The 15,945-nt window shown below is 45.6% G+C and overlaps 1 protein-coding gene across 2 annotated transcripts in view; it reads left to right on the top strand.

The window, feature by feature from the left end:
- LOC136753874 (rho guanine nucleotide exchange factor 12) overlaps positions 1-15,945 on the top strand; it is a 94,561-nt gene that overhangs the window by 67,775 nt on the left and 10,841 nt on the right. For both annotated transcript variants that reach the window (XM_066710267.1, XM_066710260.1), the window contains 17 exons: positions 287-421; positions 1,275-1,373; positions 1,587-1,697; positions 2,188-2,286; positions 4,922-4,964; positions 5,671-5,776; positions 7,945-8,082; positions 8,321-8,353; positions 9,441-9,555; positions 9,865-9,970; positions 10,827-11,039; positions 11,845-11,995; positions 13,683-13,718; positions 14,003-14,160; positions 14,629-14,775; positions 15,005-15,090; positions 15,779-15,904. In XM_066710267.1, coding sequence (XP_066566364.1) covers positions 287-421; positions 1,275-1,373; positions 1,587-1,697; positions 2,188-2,286; positions 4,922-4,964; positions 5,671-5,776; positions 7,945-8,082; positions 8,321-8,353; positions 9,441-9,555; positions 9,865-9,970; positions 10,827-11,039; positions 11,845-11,995; positions 13,683-13,718; positions 14,003-14,160; positions 14,629-14,775; positions 15,005-15,090; positions 15,779-15,904 — 1,902 coding nt within the window. The remainder of the gene's footprint in view (positions 1-286; positions 422-1,274; positions 1,374-1,586; positions 1,698-2,187; positions 2,287-4,921; positions 4,965-5,670; positions 5,777-7,944; positions 8,083-8,320; positions 8,354-9,440; positions 9,556-9,864; positions 9,971-10,826; positions 11,040-11,844; positions 11,996-13,682; positions 13,719-14,002; positions 14,161-14,628; positions 14,776-15,004; positions 15,091-15,778; positions 15,905-15,945) is intronic.

The raw sequence follows: 15,945 nt of genomic DNA, 5'->3' as shown, positions 1-15,945 counted from the left end.
GGTCTCGTATACCAGAGTGAGGGTTTCAATCTCATATCGAGAGGCATGTGACGAGCTCTCAGCTCACTCGAGGTGAAGCGCTCCGCACTCACGGATGAATGGCACTTTTGAAAGCCCTGTAATTACACCAGCATTGATGATATAGCCTGATTATTTTGAGTGTACTCTCATATTGCTTTGTATTCTACTTTTTTGTGTGCAGAATGTCCTCATGTGTCATTAGTACAGTTGAGTGCAATGGATGGCCGAACTTCTTTTCTAGTTTTTGTCGGTTGTTTGTTTACAGTTCTCGCCCAGTCTGTCGTCCCCCTTCACGGACTCACCCTGCCAAAGAGAGACGCCCTGCCACAGCCCAAAGACCACCCCCAAGGACAGGCTCAACTCCTTTGACTCTCCAGAGGCTGAGGAGACGGCGGACCTGGTGAGAGAGAGAGAGAGAGAGAGAGAGAGAGAGAGACGCACACACTCACACGTGCGCTCAAAATCACTTTTGTTCATCTTGCTGTAATTGTGGTTACAATTTAGGCAGAAACCAGACAACAGACAGTGTATTTTGTTGTAGAAAATATGTTTTACAAAGTCTGGACATCCCCCCAAGCATTCTCAAATCTTGTGCCCACATAGATAGTAATACATTCCCACTCACGGTCCTGCCAAATGGAATATTATAACGGAATATGCACGACTCAGTTTCCCTTTTTCTTTTGCTTGCCTCCTATTCCCATCTTCCAAAGCTCAGTTTTAACGGTCACAAGAACCATCTTTTTTCTAGATGTCCTCCCCAGTCTGGAGCTCAAAGACCGCTATACAGGCCAGAGCCGAAACCACGTGGTATAAAAACATTTTGATTCCCGTTAAATCGCTTAATTTACAGAGAAAGTTATTTTAACCTCCCACTCCCCTCTGGGAGCAGCATTGCACCCATTCTTCCTGGAATAGGACACATAATTATTCTTCATGTTAATTGCCGCGCCGTGGCGTGTGGGGGAGGGAAATCCCGATGCGATTTACCTGTGCTGATCCAGACAAAATCAGAGCAGAAATAGACAGATAAACAGAGAACCCAGTTAGTTTTTTTTTGTTGTTGTTGTTTTTATTTCAAATGACCTCTTCCTGAACCCCTGCTTAATGGATCACAGGAACATGTTTTCCGGTCTGATGGTTTGCCGATGACTGGGGACCAGTTTTGGACACTCCAGTGTGAGGTCAAGCAGGAGAGATCAGGGTTGGACCTTCTGTGCCGGCAGATTGTAACCTGTCCTCTTCCCTAACAGGACTCTCACTCGCAGTCCAGTGTGGGCAGCCCCCCGACTCGCCTGGCCTCCCAGATCATCGGAGCCGAGGACGACTACTTTGAGACGGAGCAGGAGCAGGTAAGATGGCCTGTGTGGACCGGGTGCTGGCCGTCATCTCTGCGGCTTTCATAGTGTCTCAAGAATATAGCATCCGCCATCGCTAAAGATTCCAGATGATCAAACTGAATGGATTATCCGTAACATACGTTAAATTGTACAGTCCTTTTAGTTTCTCTCTCTTTGATTGATCATCTCATGACTGACCTCCTCTCTGTGTCTCTCTCTCCGCAGATTAATGGCCAGTGCAGCTGTTTCCAGAGCATGGAGCTGCTCAAGTCTCGGCCGGCACACCTGTCCGCGTTTCTCCACCACGTCGTGTCACAATTCGACCCTGCACCGCTGGTCTGTGCTCACTGCATTACTTCTGTGTTTGTTTCAGCTCTTACCGCGTAACACACTTGATTGTGGCTTGCATATCATTATGGTAATCGGTGAAAAGATTGAGTTAGACACAGAGAGGGCGCTTTGTATCTTCCGTAAGTCTGTGTAATCGGTGGCAATTTCCCCAAACGTACCTAGAAACAGCCCTGGTAAATCATGTGAACACAGATGTATTCCTCGTTGCTAGAATGTGACCACTGGTCTACGATTAATTAGAGGAAATGTGAATGATGTATGCAAATGTGTTCATAGTACATAAGATTATTGCTATATTAGTGTAAGAAAAGTTAGAATGTGAGGACATTTGGGTTTGTTTACTCTGTATGGCTTAATTGACGTATTCTTTAGAGTACGTTTGGGGGAATAAAACCTCGTAGTGGTTTGTGTTTCCCAATAAGTCTCGGAGGAACTGGGCTCTGTGCTGTCTGACTCGAACATCTGTACTCCTCAGCTCTGCTACCTCTATGCTGACCTCTACAAGCAGACCAACTCCAAAGAGACCCGCCGCGTCTTCATGGACTTCCACTCCTTCTTCATGGACAGAGGGGCGGTGAGTAGATTCGACGCCGGCCCAGCTGTCTCCTTCTAACCAAACTGGAATCCACTGTGAGAACCTCCCCTTCCTGAGATAGACATTCTTCGGTCAGTCCAGGGCTTCTCTCCCCAGCTCTTTATGGGGCTTCGGCACGCAGCAGACAGGGGGTTTGTGTCCGATGGAGGCCGAACTGCCAGTGAAAGAGAAAATCTTTGTCTCTGAGGCATCTCCACCATTGAGGGCTTGGTGGCTCTATTTTTGCTACAAAGCCCGTGTACAGGATTCTCTTAATCTAGGGAGATTGCCCTCCCCTGGAGAAGGCCAGAGACATGCTGCAGGACTTGTGATAGCAGCGATTAAGGATGCTCCGCTCACATTGAGACGCACGCTGCCAACAGAAAAGGCGGGGCTGTCATTCACCTCTGAGAATCTCATGTGGTTTGTCCGTCTCCCCCAGTGTCCCTGTCTCAACCCGCTTGTTTTTTGTCTGCATGTATGTGTATTTGTGTGTGTGTGGGTTTGTGTGACTGAGATAAAGGGATTAGTTTATTCCATTCTCGGATTAGTTCCTTGGCGTCGCAGTGCAGTTTCAGGCTGCTGCGTTTTAACTCCTGCACGGCCACACACACATGGGTGTGCTTTCTGTTTTATTCATTTGCTCGTGTGTTTATTTTTGGAAGTGCCTGAAAGAGAGAGAGTGGTGCTGTATTAAGGCAGGCAGGATTCAGTCAATCAAAATGAGTTTCTGAGTCCGACCCAGTCTGTGAAACCCATCACTGTCGCTGCTTTCAGTTCGAGAGTCTTTCTGTACTTCAGTAAAATAAACCTAAATAAACACTAACTCGGATCATTCTGTGGTTCAAGCACTTGTCAACCTTTTGAAGGCGTCAGGGAAATGTCTTGGAAAAGCTATGTTTTTTTCCACACAGCCCTGACAATTTCAGCAATGGCAATAATCTTGTTCTGCAATATAGTCTGGAAACCAGAGCTGACAGCTGTTCGCTCGCTTTGACTTGCGGAGCTGCGTATTTCGGAGAATGATAGCTGTCAGATTTTGAAGACCATATTGTGAACCGCGGAGAAACATCCTTTCAGTTTCGTAAGGGTCTCAAGTTGTTTTCACGTACCGGGTGGGTTTGAATTGGGGCTCCGAAGAGTCCAGTTTGAATGGTTCCCAGGCTGTAATGAGATTAGGAACAGTAAATTTATCAGACAGATTATGGCCAGTGACAGCTTTTGTTTGTTAAGGTTTGACTACATCCCGATTTAATAGGAAGCATCAGTCAGATTAGTCTGCGCAGTGTGACCGGCTGGGTGAGTTCCTTATTGGGCCCTTTTTTGGGAAGAGTAATGCAGCTCAAAGCGGACTAGCGGGGCGTGACGGGAGGTCCTGTGTTGTGACGACTTGGGATTTAACATTGACTGACTGCAGTCATCACTGGGAACTTTTCTCTCTCTCTTTCTGATGCCATTATTTCAGTTTTGCGGCTTGGAAATGAACAGAGGACGTCCTGTGGTGGGCAGGCCTGACGGACGTTTCTGTGTTCAGCAGGATCGTCTGCCTGTAGAATGATTTGATATTTTTTCAAAAAGGCCTTTTGTTTTCAGAAACTGCTTTTATTTATTTGTTCCAAAGGATAAGCACAAAAGAAGAAATAATATGAAGACATGTCCTTCACTTCTCTTATTTTTCAGGCAGTGATGTATATCTGTTGAATAACTTTGAAGCAACGTGAAAGTTTCCCTGGCCAGTTATTCGACATAAACCGGAAGAGTTTTATTTTTCAAGTTCTCCGTCTTTCAAGAAGCTGTTATTTTTGTGTTTAATTCGTCAACCGCCGAATTCAGAAAGCAGATCGTCGTCATGAAAATGTCTCCATGCCAATGTCTTTCTGTAGATTTCTAATGTGGAGAAGTTGACTTTTGGGAGAAATGCCCTTTAATACTTAATTAGGTAAGGTAAAAGAATAAACACGCTTTGTATTTACTGTTAATTTCTCAGTTGATTTTCCTCACAGTGAAGGGGATGAGTATGTTCTTTGTATAATCAGAATTCAGGGTGCCATTAAAACAAATTATGAATATGGTTCATATGTTCACTTCTAATGGACAAAATAAATGATACAATCTCGTGTAAAATACTGAAGCCTGTGAAGTAGATTTTAAATCCAGGAAGATACAATCTACTGTGCTTGTAGTGTGATGCGCTGACAGAATCGCTTGGCACGTTGTGCTCCCTTGGGGTAAACAGATACCAAATCAGTTGATGTTTTTGTTAACAAATGCATGTGGCTTTCCAGTGGATGGTCTTGGGATGTGACCCCATTTCCCAAATCATCTGGATGTCTCAGTGTTTAGTTGTATCAAATTCAGCTGAGCGCGTTTGAAAATCTGGAGATCTCCATGTACATTAAACGTGCCGTTCTCAGGACATGGGGGAGCTGGTGACTCACCCTGCGCTGTGTGGGAATTTTGTCAGAGAAGATGGTTTGCCCCTCAAATTGTGTAGTTTGCCTTTCTTTTGTTTACCATCACTGTAGCAAAATTTGTTACTTATCACTGTGCTTAAAGACTTTTTTTTATGACAAGAAAATACTTTCTCTCTGCTCTCTACTGGTTCCTCATTTGTGCGCGTGTTCTTCATCCACAGAATCTGAAGGTAGCTGTTCCTGAGTCCATCTCTGCAGAGCTCGGTAAGTGGATGTCTGCTCCTATATATTGTCACCCAGTCGGTTAGACCAGCCACAAATGTGCAGATAAAATCATAAAGCACCTGAAAATGATGCTGTTAACATGAGGTTGAAAACATTTGTCAGCCGGTATCTTTTAACTTCCTCTTTAGATTAAAAACTTTCCTTAACAAGGACAAGTGTCTCAGAGTCATCGTGTGACATAATTTCCTCTCTAGTGACATACTTTAACACTGTGGTTTTTGAAGTTGCTCGAACCATGGAAACATTTATAAAATGTGTACATCAATCTTTAATTTTATCTTAAAAAGTAATTACATAGTGTTTTGCAAAATTGACGTTTTTGTTAGGTTTTTGCTCAAGATAATAGGATTGCTTATTGGTGTCTATCTATACATGGGAATAAAAATTGCTATGTGTTGTGGACAAACAAGCCACGCTAATGGTGATGCATTAAAGCTTTGAAAGCAATTATCTACAGCTATCAAGAGCCCTGGCAGTAACAGACGTCTGCCTTTCGTATCGTTATTCAAAACCCTAACAATGTCCTTATATTACTAAGAACCGAATAAATATAGGTTACCAGTAAAACATCCCGGGAAAGCCGTGCTAGTTTGGTAGGAAGCTACTCTTCCTCTTGCTTATAGAGTGTGTATCTGTGTTGCTGACCCCTGACCCCTGACCTCTCTGATTCTCGCTGGGCGCTCAGAGAAGAGGAGGCCGGAGCTGATTCCAGAGGAGCTGCACAGGCAGTATGTTCAGCTGATGCAGGAAGCTCTGATGCCCGACATCCAGAGAAACCTAGAGGACTTCAGGTGAGACACGAGACACACAGCTGGGTGGGTGGGGGGGTGTTGTGACGTCATAGCCCCAATTCTGGCGATCTGCTTTTGCCTTCCCTTTCCACACTTTACATGGAGATAATTTGAGCTTAATTATGGACATGGATAAATGTGGGATGTATTTTGGGATGCAAACATGCAGATTTCACTCTAGTGTTTCATTATCATCATCAGTCAGTATCTGCTTGAAGCCATCGACAGGGATGTTGCATTTCACATGGCTTTCCAAAAATAACCTAAGAGTGATATATTTCTTTATATAGTTTCCTTAAATTGCTCACTTATACTATTTTGGGATCAAGATATGGAATGTGAAAGTGCCAAAGGGGAACTGTTGAGGGCCAGACGAATTTGCGGCAACACATTTGCTGGATGCGGATTCTTTATGAATGTAGTTATAGTTTTTCTACTGATTCATTTATGGAAAGGCATTACTTTAAATATATTTGTACTCCATTTTGTGGTGGAGAGACAGTACAAGTGTTCTGGAAGCATAATATAATATATTTGCTAATTTGGTGAATCTAAATGTCTGACCAGTACATACACTTATGGATAGATAAATAATTGTGCCTTAATTTCTGGTGTATAGGGAATATATGCTGTATATTATTCTACTTGATTTACTCATATTAACCACCTCCATTCAAGAAAATATAAACACTTGGAGACTATCCACCTTTTACACTCTTCTCAGGCAGCATCTTGATGACAAAGGACAGCCATTTTACAGCAACAAATGTTTGTGAAAAATAGCATAAGTGTTAATCCCCTTCCCTACACACACACACACACACACACACACACACACACACACCCTGCCGCCAACCTTTTGTGCTTCTGCGATGAGTGAAATTGTCAGGATTATTTGGGCCCTGAGAGACTGGCGAACAGCATGATCCTCTTACCCAGCGCCAGAACGTCGGCTCCTCTGCTTTCTCTGAACCCCCCCCCTCCGTTCACTCACAGAGACACGCGCATCTAATTTCTGTCAAGTCGGATTTTTAATGTATTATTTATGAGCGGGGGCTTAAGACAACAGCAGGACCGGGAGACTGGGGACACGGCAGCGATGCGATGACAATAAGTTCCCTCCGTCCAAATCCGTTCTGACACCCCGTCTTGGCGGCCTGCGCCTCTCTCGCTCGTGGCTGTGTGTACAATACATCACACCGAGTAATGGGTGCGTTTATGTATGCATGTATGTATGAGTCGTCCGCACCTCCAGACTCTGAAATCCCTGTACATAATCGAGGAGGCCCCGAGACGCTGTCCCCCAGTTCAGCGCGCAGTTTAAGTCTGAGTCCCAGAGACCTGGAGGACTATTGATGGCTTTATGAATCGGTTTCTTCAGACTCCACATGTGCCTGCTCTCCGAGACGCATCTTCTTCCTGCAGAAAAATTCTAATGAACTCCTAAACAGGCCAATGTAACTGAGAGTTGCCCCTAGGCTGGAATTACATAGCAGATCATTTCTTTATCTTGCGGTGAACGGGGCAGATTGGATGCAATTCAGCAGCATTAACAGGTCTGCGTTGGAGCTAGGAAAGGGGCTCAATTAGTTAATTTAAGGGGAAAGCTTGTGAAGTGCTCAGCTGGGATGAAAACTAGGAGATGCCACCTTGTGGACCAGATTGGAAGAACATTAGTTTATTATACTGATAAAGTAGTGGAAGTCAGCTTGTTTCTCTGTACTGTAGAACTGCTTTTTACAGCTTGACCTGCAGTATGAGGCGTGATCATCCAATCACAGGGAAGCCACAGTGCATTGTACAGATGGAACATTTTGAAAATAGACAAATCAGCAAAATGAACACATTAAAATAATCAGATGGCCCACAGCACAAGAATTCTTAGACCTGAATTGGATGCAAACTCTGACCCACATATAAATTGCAAATCGCTGCTGGTGGCTGGTGTCCCCCTGCGTACCAGCAGTGAATTGATTCGCAAGTGGGCGGGACTTTTCATTTAATCCGGGCAATTGTCCTGAGACCCAAGAGGGTTAAATTAAACTGATGTTGTATTTCTTTATTGCTCTGTAGTATTTTGCTGAAACAAATTTCAAACCGACCAGCACACTTCCCTGCACACGTCCGCCCGACCTCTGATTGACGTCTCTGTGTGTTTGTATCCGCAGGCAGAAGCGCAGTATGGGACTGACGCTGGCTGAGAACGAGTTGACCAAGCTGGACACCGAGCGCATGAGGGACCGTGTGGCGCTGGAGAGGGAGCGCTCCTGTGCCGAGCAGATCATCACAAAGATCGAGGACGTCCTGTGAGTCTCTGGGCCGCACTCGCCCCCCACGCACCCGTTTATTGAGGTTTACCGTGGCCCACCGTGAAGCTGTCTGTGGGACAGAGAAGCGAAATCGCAGTAAAGCACACAGAGGTGTAGCAAACCGAGGTTTGCAAATACATTAGAGGGCAACTCGTTCTCCCACACAGTGTTGGGAACCACAGAGCTGCGTTGTGGGAGTTCATTCAATGACACACCCTTGTCTCTTTCATTCTAGGGCGACAACACAATCCACAGAAGAGGAGAAGTGGTAAGAATTTGTTTTTGTATCTGAACCCGAGATTGATTCCTTAACACACGTTTGCAACAGTTATTTGTGCTTCCTGAAGACAAACTATCTTATGAATAATTTCATCAGATTTACTTTGCCGTGCAGTTTGGCACCACCTGCTGGGCAGCCATGAAAACCAATCCACAATCCCAGTGTGCAATATGGGATTGCTACCTACATTTAGATCTGCCAATCTCGTATGAGGTGCTGGTGGTCAATTGTGTATTTCCAAATCATATAGGGAGTGCTGTTGTGTTCTCGAAGGTAGTCCCTGCGGATCCTTTAAAAGTCTTAAAATGTCTTAAATTTAGTTTTTGAAATATATTCTAGGTCTAAAAATGTCTTAAAATGTCTGGAATTGTAGGAGGGGAGGCATAACATTTCATCTGAGGCAGAATGATTGAGCGTGTCTTTTTTTGTTCAGTTTTTTTAATTTTACCGGTATTTTATATCTTACAACAATTGCCATTTCCACACGTCTAATACCTAAAAGAACACGACGCTGCGAGCAAGCAGTGCAGGCTCAGCCATGGGTAAATGCAAGTTCAATGAGAAGTTGGAGGATGACAAATATCGTGGCTGGCTGAAACCATCCAGCGATTCGTATGGGGCGTGATGTGAACTTTGTCGCAAAACATTCAAACGGGTTGTAAAGCACTGGATTCTCACATGAAATCTGAAACGCACAAGCGCTGTGCTAGCACTCAAAAAAGTACTTTGCCCATCGAGTCGTTCGCTGTTTATTTGATGGTAAATGCAGGTTGACAATGTTTTCAATTGGACTGGGTCTACCGCCATAGTTTTATTTCCGTTAATGAGAAGGCAGTTATGTTAGCTAATGTGCACATTGAATATTTCTGTTATTCAAATTCAAAACAACTAAATAACGGTGTATACTGTAGTCTAGGTTGTCGATTTCTTTTACTGCAGTAATGGTATTATTTTTTCCTTTTAGAGGTATTAAAAAGGTCTTAAAAGTAATATAATTTGTACTGAAATAATGTGCAGATACCCTGAGTAACAGACTCTCTCCCTCTCTTTCCCGCCTCCGTCTCTTTTCTCTCAGCACCACCATGCAGTACGTCATCCTCACCTACATGAAGCACCTGGGTGTGAAGGTGAAGGAGCCGCGCAACCTGGAGCCGAAGCGCGTCCGTATCGGCTTCCTGCCCAAAATCAAGGTACGGCGCTGCTCTCCTCTTGTGCCACGGCGCGGTGAAAGCAGAGCATTCTGGGGCAAATCTTTTATGATGGGAGTTCAATCAACCCCCTGCTCACACTCCTAACATCTTAAAAGCCTTTAAAATATTTCAAGTAATAATGATAATTATAACAATAATAAAGTAAATCTCCCCTTTCAAAGCGGTCTTCCACTGCTGTTTCACTTTCCACCACTATATGTAGTCATTTCTTCTATATTTACAATCCTGTTTGGCCACAGCGCCCATGGCCTGTCCGTCACTGACTCTGTGTGTTTCTGTCTCGAGCAGAAGAGCATCAAGACGGAGAAGGAGGGAGAGGAGAAGGTGAAGAAGCCGCGCTTTCCCAGCATCCTCGGCCAGCCCCGGAGGCCCAGCCGCCACGATAGCACTGCCAGTAAGTGTCTCTCTCCCTTGACCCCCTGTTTGCTCTCTGCCTAAAGGAGGAAGATCTCGAAACGCTGGTGGATTCAGGTCGGCGGTTGTGTCGAGTCGCCCTTCGCTTGTTGGCATATTCGGAAACGGCAGCCGTGTGAAATAAATACAAGTTGTAGATTGGCTTGACAGATACTGAATAATCCAGTGAGTGGAATATGTCTGAATTCAGTGACTGCACAATGTTTGAAGGGGGAGCAGGAAGGGTTTAGCTGTTCATCCCTCCCAGATCTCACATCTCAGAGCTGGTAAGGGCCAGGTGGTCGAAAACAACTCTACGGTACAGGGAAACGAGTTCACCACTGACAGGCTTCCACTCGTTTGTCAGGGGAATCGTTCTCCCAATCTGGTCCACAAGGTGGCGTCACATAGTTTTCATCCCAGCTGAGCCCTTCATTAGTTATCTGAAGAGGTAGTTTAAATCCTTGTGTTATACTCATGCTGTGCAACAGTTGAACCGCTTTAAAGTGAAGAAGCCTCAGGTAACAGCCCACCCTGTGTGGGTGAATTAATACACTGTTGGAATTTGAATCTTTGAACGTGTTTTTGCACAAACGTAATGACTGACTTCTGCCCGGGCTTGAGATCCAGAGCTCTGTACTGTACGTTTTCCTGCCTTCAGTCTTGGCAGCTGGCTTTTTTTTCCCCTAGCCTGGCCAGCTCCACCCTTCCCCTTAAAACAAGGACGGGAAAAAGGGCAGGGCGAGCCGATGGGGGAGGCAGAGCATTGATTCGGTGTGCAGTATTGACTCGGGTTGTGCCTGTGGCAGAGCTCTGACCGGCCCTGTCTGTCTGTGTGTGCGTGCTTCTGTGTGCAGTAGGCCGAGCCATCGAGATCAACAGGAGGACCCAGAAGCAGCCGTCCCAGCCGGCCCTCAGCGTCCCCGAGCACCCGGACCCCAGCCGAGCCCGGGGCAGCCAATCCAGCGAGGGATCGGACCCCATGCACACCCCGGCGCTGGCCACCTCGCCCCCCTACAGCAGCGGCAGCAGCTTGGCTGGCGAGCAAGGGGGGCGCGACTCCGACTCCGGTTAGCCCCCCGGTCTCTCTCTATCTCTGTCTCTCTCTGTCCTTGTCCTGTCTCGCCCGTCCACTTTCCTCTCTCTCTCTTTTGTTTCCTCCATCTCAGTGTTGTTTCTATTTTTGTTCGGCTCTTTTGTGTGCATCTGCGTTGTTTTGATCTGCGTCGCTTTCCGTCCTTTTCTGCTCCGCTTGTGTTTGCGTCGTCATTGTGCATCTGGGGCTTTCCTGTTTAGGGTGGTTGTTTAGGCTGTTTTTTTTCCTGTCTGGTTTTATTATATTCTTTCATTTTTTTCCCCCCACTTGCTTTTATCTTAATACCTGGTAATACAGCCATCACAAAAAAGTAAATCTGTTCCTTCCTTTCAGTTTTTCTTCCGTTTAACTTTTTTTTTTCTTTTTTTTTTAACAATTAAATAAATCCCTCCTTTTCCCTGCAATTTTTACCGGACATTTCTGGAATGTTTTTAAGTGAATCAGACCTTGTTGCATTAGGATTTTTAAGTGCAGGATCAAGTAGGTCAATAAATGTGAATTTCTTAACATCCCTATTTCATCACCCTGTACTTTTTCTTGGGATGGCAAGCAGCAGGTCTCTTTAATCATTTAAACTGTGTGTGCATGTGACACTTATTCCTTTTCTCTGCCTGTCAAGTTTTACTTTTCTTTTTAACCCTTTCTCGTTCTCAGTCTTAACAAATTCCCATCATGTTGCCATTTTGCACAATCCAGGCATTTTGTATATTTGTCCCTGTCTTGAGCTCTTGCGTTTTAAGGACGGTCAGTTCAGAGTCTCTTCTCTCCCTCACGGACAGGCCTGACTCCCTCCTCGGCATTGCCTAAACAGAGCGAGGGTCTTCACTTGGGGGACTCCGCAGACGGCATGCCACGGACCCCCAACACCATCTTTGATTTCAGCCTCTCCGCTCTGGACCACCTACCGGAGGAGGAGCGGGAGATGGACAGGTGAGGGAACGGGCCTGCTAGAGCCAAGCTAAAGCAGTCTTACATAGAGAGGGAGGGAGGGAGGGGAGGAGAGAGAGAGGGAGGGAGGGAGGGAGGGAGGGATGGGTGGGTGGGTGGGTGGGTGTGTCGCTTCACATTGATAGCCAGTTGAAAGAGTGCATTATGTCCCAAAATAATGACTTGAGTGTTGTACAATAGTCTACTGTAACAATAACATGCTCTCTGAGTTTAAAGAAGGATTTTGATGTTTTTTTTTTTTTTATACTTAGATCATATTCATTGCCCTACTTTATCCTATAATAGAGGTTTTGGCCATAATGGAAAAGTAGGATCAGTCTACCTTAAGTTCTTCTAACCCCAGAACGCAGATATTAAATATTTCTGTCTGACGGCTCAAGAAATAAAACATCCCAGACAATCATAAAACGTATAAATTATATATAGTGTGGCATGGTGCAGGGTTGGACACAGTCAGGTGGGTCTACAGCAGTGATACGGTGGATATGGGCTTCCAGCTCAAAAGATCTACATAAATACAACCATAAACTTGACATCGAAGCAAGCAGAAACCTTCATTCAGCAGTGGATCATTTTTATGATATAAAAGTATTCCTGTAAGGCTTACAGGAATTCAATTGCTTAATGGGGATTTGAAACTTCTACTCCCACAAGACGTTTTCTCTGAAGCCATTCATACTGAAATGGTATGGCTCATAAATCTCCTACAGGCAGTAAACCAAGTCATCCACACGTGTTACAGGCCAGGGAAAAGTGAAGAGGTGAACTTACAGGCAGACCCTGCTGTGAGCCTCCTTCTTGCCCACAAAGTGAACTGCTGTGGTCGCATATTCGTAAGATGACACGAACTCTAATCTGGACATATTGAATCACCTTGTTTCACTGCCAAGAACATATTAATTCAGACGCCACCACCATGGGTGTTGAGTTACCGGGGCGGGATTCACACTCCAGCCCGGAGGACTCCTCTGGACAGACCCTCGGCCCGGCAGCTGTACTTAGAAACGGTTTTCACCTCAGTCATTCGGTGTTCTCGACTTGAAATGGCAGGCTTTGTTTTTGCTTTCTATGGTTGTCACATCTCATGATCTGGGAGGTTTTATCTGTCATGGTAAGCCTGTGATTGTGGGGGAGGGGAGGGCCGGAATCCATGTTATTTAATGGACATTTTTATTCTCATTTTATGAATTGTAAAAGGCTGATGTTTAGAGTTGCAGAGTTCTCGTAATTGTTGTCTGCCTCACTGTTTGGCTTCGAAATCAAGCTTTCTCTCTGGTTATGTAGCTGTGTAGTATTTTGTATCCACCATTTGTTTAACATTGCTGCATGTACCGTTTAAAACTAATTAATGACCCTTTTATTCTGATAGCATAACCTTGTTTTCATACTACATTTCAGCTCTTTAAATTCACCCACCGTCCTATGAATTTATAGACTGCTTTCACTTTGGGAAAAGTTGTTTACATCAGGCTTGTTGGATGATTTATTTATTTTCTTGTGACGAGAGAATTGGGTCACATTCAGCTTCCATCATCAAATGATCCCACAGCTCCGATCACATTCAACATAAGAATGAAATGAAGTTTGAATAGGTCGATCCCGATTAACATGAAGAACATGATTGCTTCTTCACAAGCAGTAACTGGACTCTTGTGTCGTTCTGTTTCAGGATCATTGAGAGTGGGACTCCCAAGGCCATCAGGAGGTGAGATTGGTTTTATCACTAATTGATTTGCCTTTGAGGTTTCCAGTTCCTGTTTTCTGTTAATTTCTTTTAATTTGGGTTTCTGTTTTTTGGGATGGGTGTAAACATGATGCATTTGGAGAAGCTTTGAAATCAGACTCAGAGCCTGCTCGTACCAAGCAGATTCAGATTTACATTTGCTTAAGCCTCCGTTTTGCTCCCACACTGTCCTTCAGCTCCTTTTTCGAGCATCCCGTCTCCGTAAGGGAGTGTAATTCTGCTTCGTTCTGTGTGGCGTCTCTTAGGATGGACACGCTGAGCGGCGGGGAAGTGCAGAGCGAAGACGACCAGTGCTACGAGATCGACTCGGAGCTGGATCCCCCGAACTGGCAGCAGCTGGTGGGCAGGGAGGTTCTGGCCGGTCTGACGCCCCACGAGATCAAGAGGCAGGAGGTCATTAATGGTGAGGGCCAAGGTCACTTGCATCCCTAACTGCAAGATCGTCCCCAAAACATTGCTGAAAAAGATGTATATGTCTATCTATTCTGTCTATCAGATACACTCATTCCCTTATGCAAGTTTATTCTCCCACAATCCTTTCCTGTACTACCCTGTTGTTGGCATGGTTGACATCACTATAGTCTCCTATTTCTATTAGCTCAGCAACGAGTGTGAGCGGGTGTGTTATATGAGTGGGCGAGTGTGCTACTGATTGTGCGAGTGTGCTTTTGAGTGTGCCAGTGCGTTATGGAGTGCTTGAGCGCCCTACTGATTGTGCGAGTGCGCTGTAGAGTGGGCGAGCGCACTGCTGATTGTGCGAGTGCCCTACGGAGTTATTGAGCATCTGTGTGAGGGAGTGAGCGAGTAAGTTATTGATTGAGGCAGCTAGGCAGCGGTCTTTTGAATTGCATTCTTCCCTTCTGTCTGACAGAGCTCTTCTACACGGAGCGCGCTCACCTGAGGATGCTGCGGGTGCTGGACCAGGTGTTCTACCAGAAGCTCACGAGAGAGGCCATCCTGCCACCCGCCGACATCAAGCACATCTTCGCCAACCTGGAGGAGATTCTACAGCTGCACGGTAAGCGAGCCGCCCACGCTGTCTCACCTGTGCCCAGCTGAACTCTTGATGCCTTGGTGCTTGGTGCTTAGCATTTTTATATTTGCGTTTTTCTCTTGTCTTTTCGCTGATGTCATAGTTTCATGGGAGAACTCATGGCCCATTGTCCAATCACTCTTCGTATGCTATCATTGTTGGTCCTGTATCTGTCTGCTCTGTGGTAACACTCCCTTGCGTCTCTGATGTTCAGTTTCGATAATCGAACAAATGGCGACAATCCGAAGGAAGAACGAGACGTCCGTGATCGACCAGATAGGAGACGACCTCCTGTCTTGGGTAAGACTAAGAGTTACTCCTGAAACTGTGAATGTCGAGCAGCTTCTTGCTCTTGAGCGCCTAACAAGTTCCTGTCCTGTCTAAAACTGTGTATAGGAATACAATCAGACGTCAAATTAGCTTTGCTGAAATACGTTTCAGTGACGAGCTGGATTTGCAGGAACATTTATTGTAACTCGCAGAAGACAGTGGGGGGATGTTTGATCTGGCTGGTTAATGGGCATGACAGTGTCGTAGCAAACTACGACACCATCAGGCGATGCCTCCAGCTCAGTCTAAGCCAGGTATGCAGATCAGGAAAAACCAAGTAAAGTCTATCCTTTGGGAGGCTTTGTCTTGGTTTCCTTAGCTGGCTTTTATTTGGAGCGTGTCCCTTTCGGTTTTCAGACTGTTTGAAACTACGTTTTTTATTCTCTTCCAAGCCGTACTGTTTTCCTGAGTTGGTCTCCTCAAATTTGGGTGTTCGTTGACCAGATATCACTTAAGAATCTCTTTAACTTCACGCAGGCTAGCTGTGTAGAGGAATCCTCTCTCTCAGATCAGCCCGACGCCGAAGCTCAGTGACACGCGGTCGATTGTGAACCGGGGGGGAGGGGGGGGGCTCGGCAGCGGTGTCATCGCCCTGGAAACACGGGCGCCACGTTGCCAGGGCGACTGACCTGGATGTGTCGGGATTGTTTTTATCCAGTTCAGCGGCGGGGAGGAGGAGAAGATCAAGCGGGCGGTGGGCACTTTCTGTAGCAACCAGCCCTTCGCACTGGAGCTCATCAAGAGCCGGCAGAAGAAGGACTCCCGATTCAGTGCCTTCATACAGGTACGTGTCCGCAGGGTGTTGGTGTTTGGGTTGGAAATGAG

This window comes from Amia ocellicauda, chromosome 1, assembly GCF_036373705.1.
Source record: "Amia ocellicauda isolate fAmiCal2 chromosome 1, fAmiCal2.hap1, whole genome shotgun sequence".
Taxonomy (NCBI): Eukaryota; Metazoa; Chordata; class Actinopteri; order Amiiformes; family Amiidae; genus Amia; species Amia ocellicauda.
Note: the sequence above shows the minus strand (reverse complement) of the source record. Positions and strands in the feature narration are given on the sequence as shown.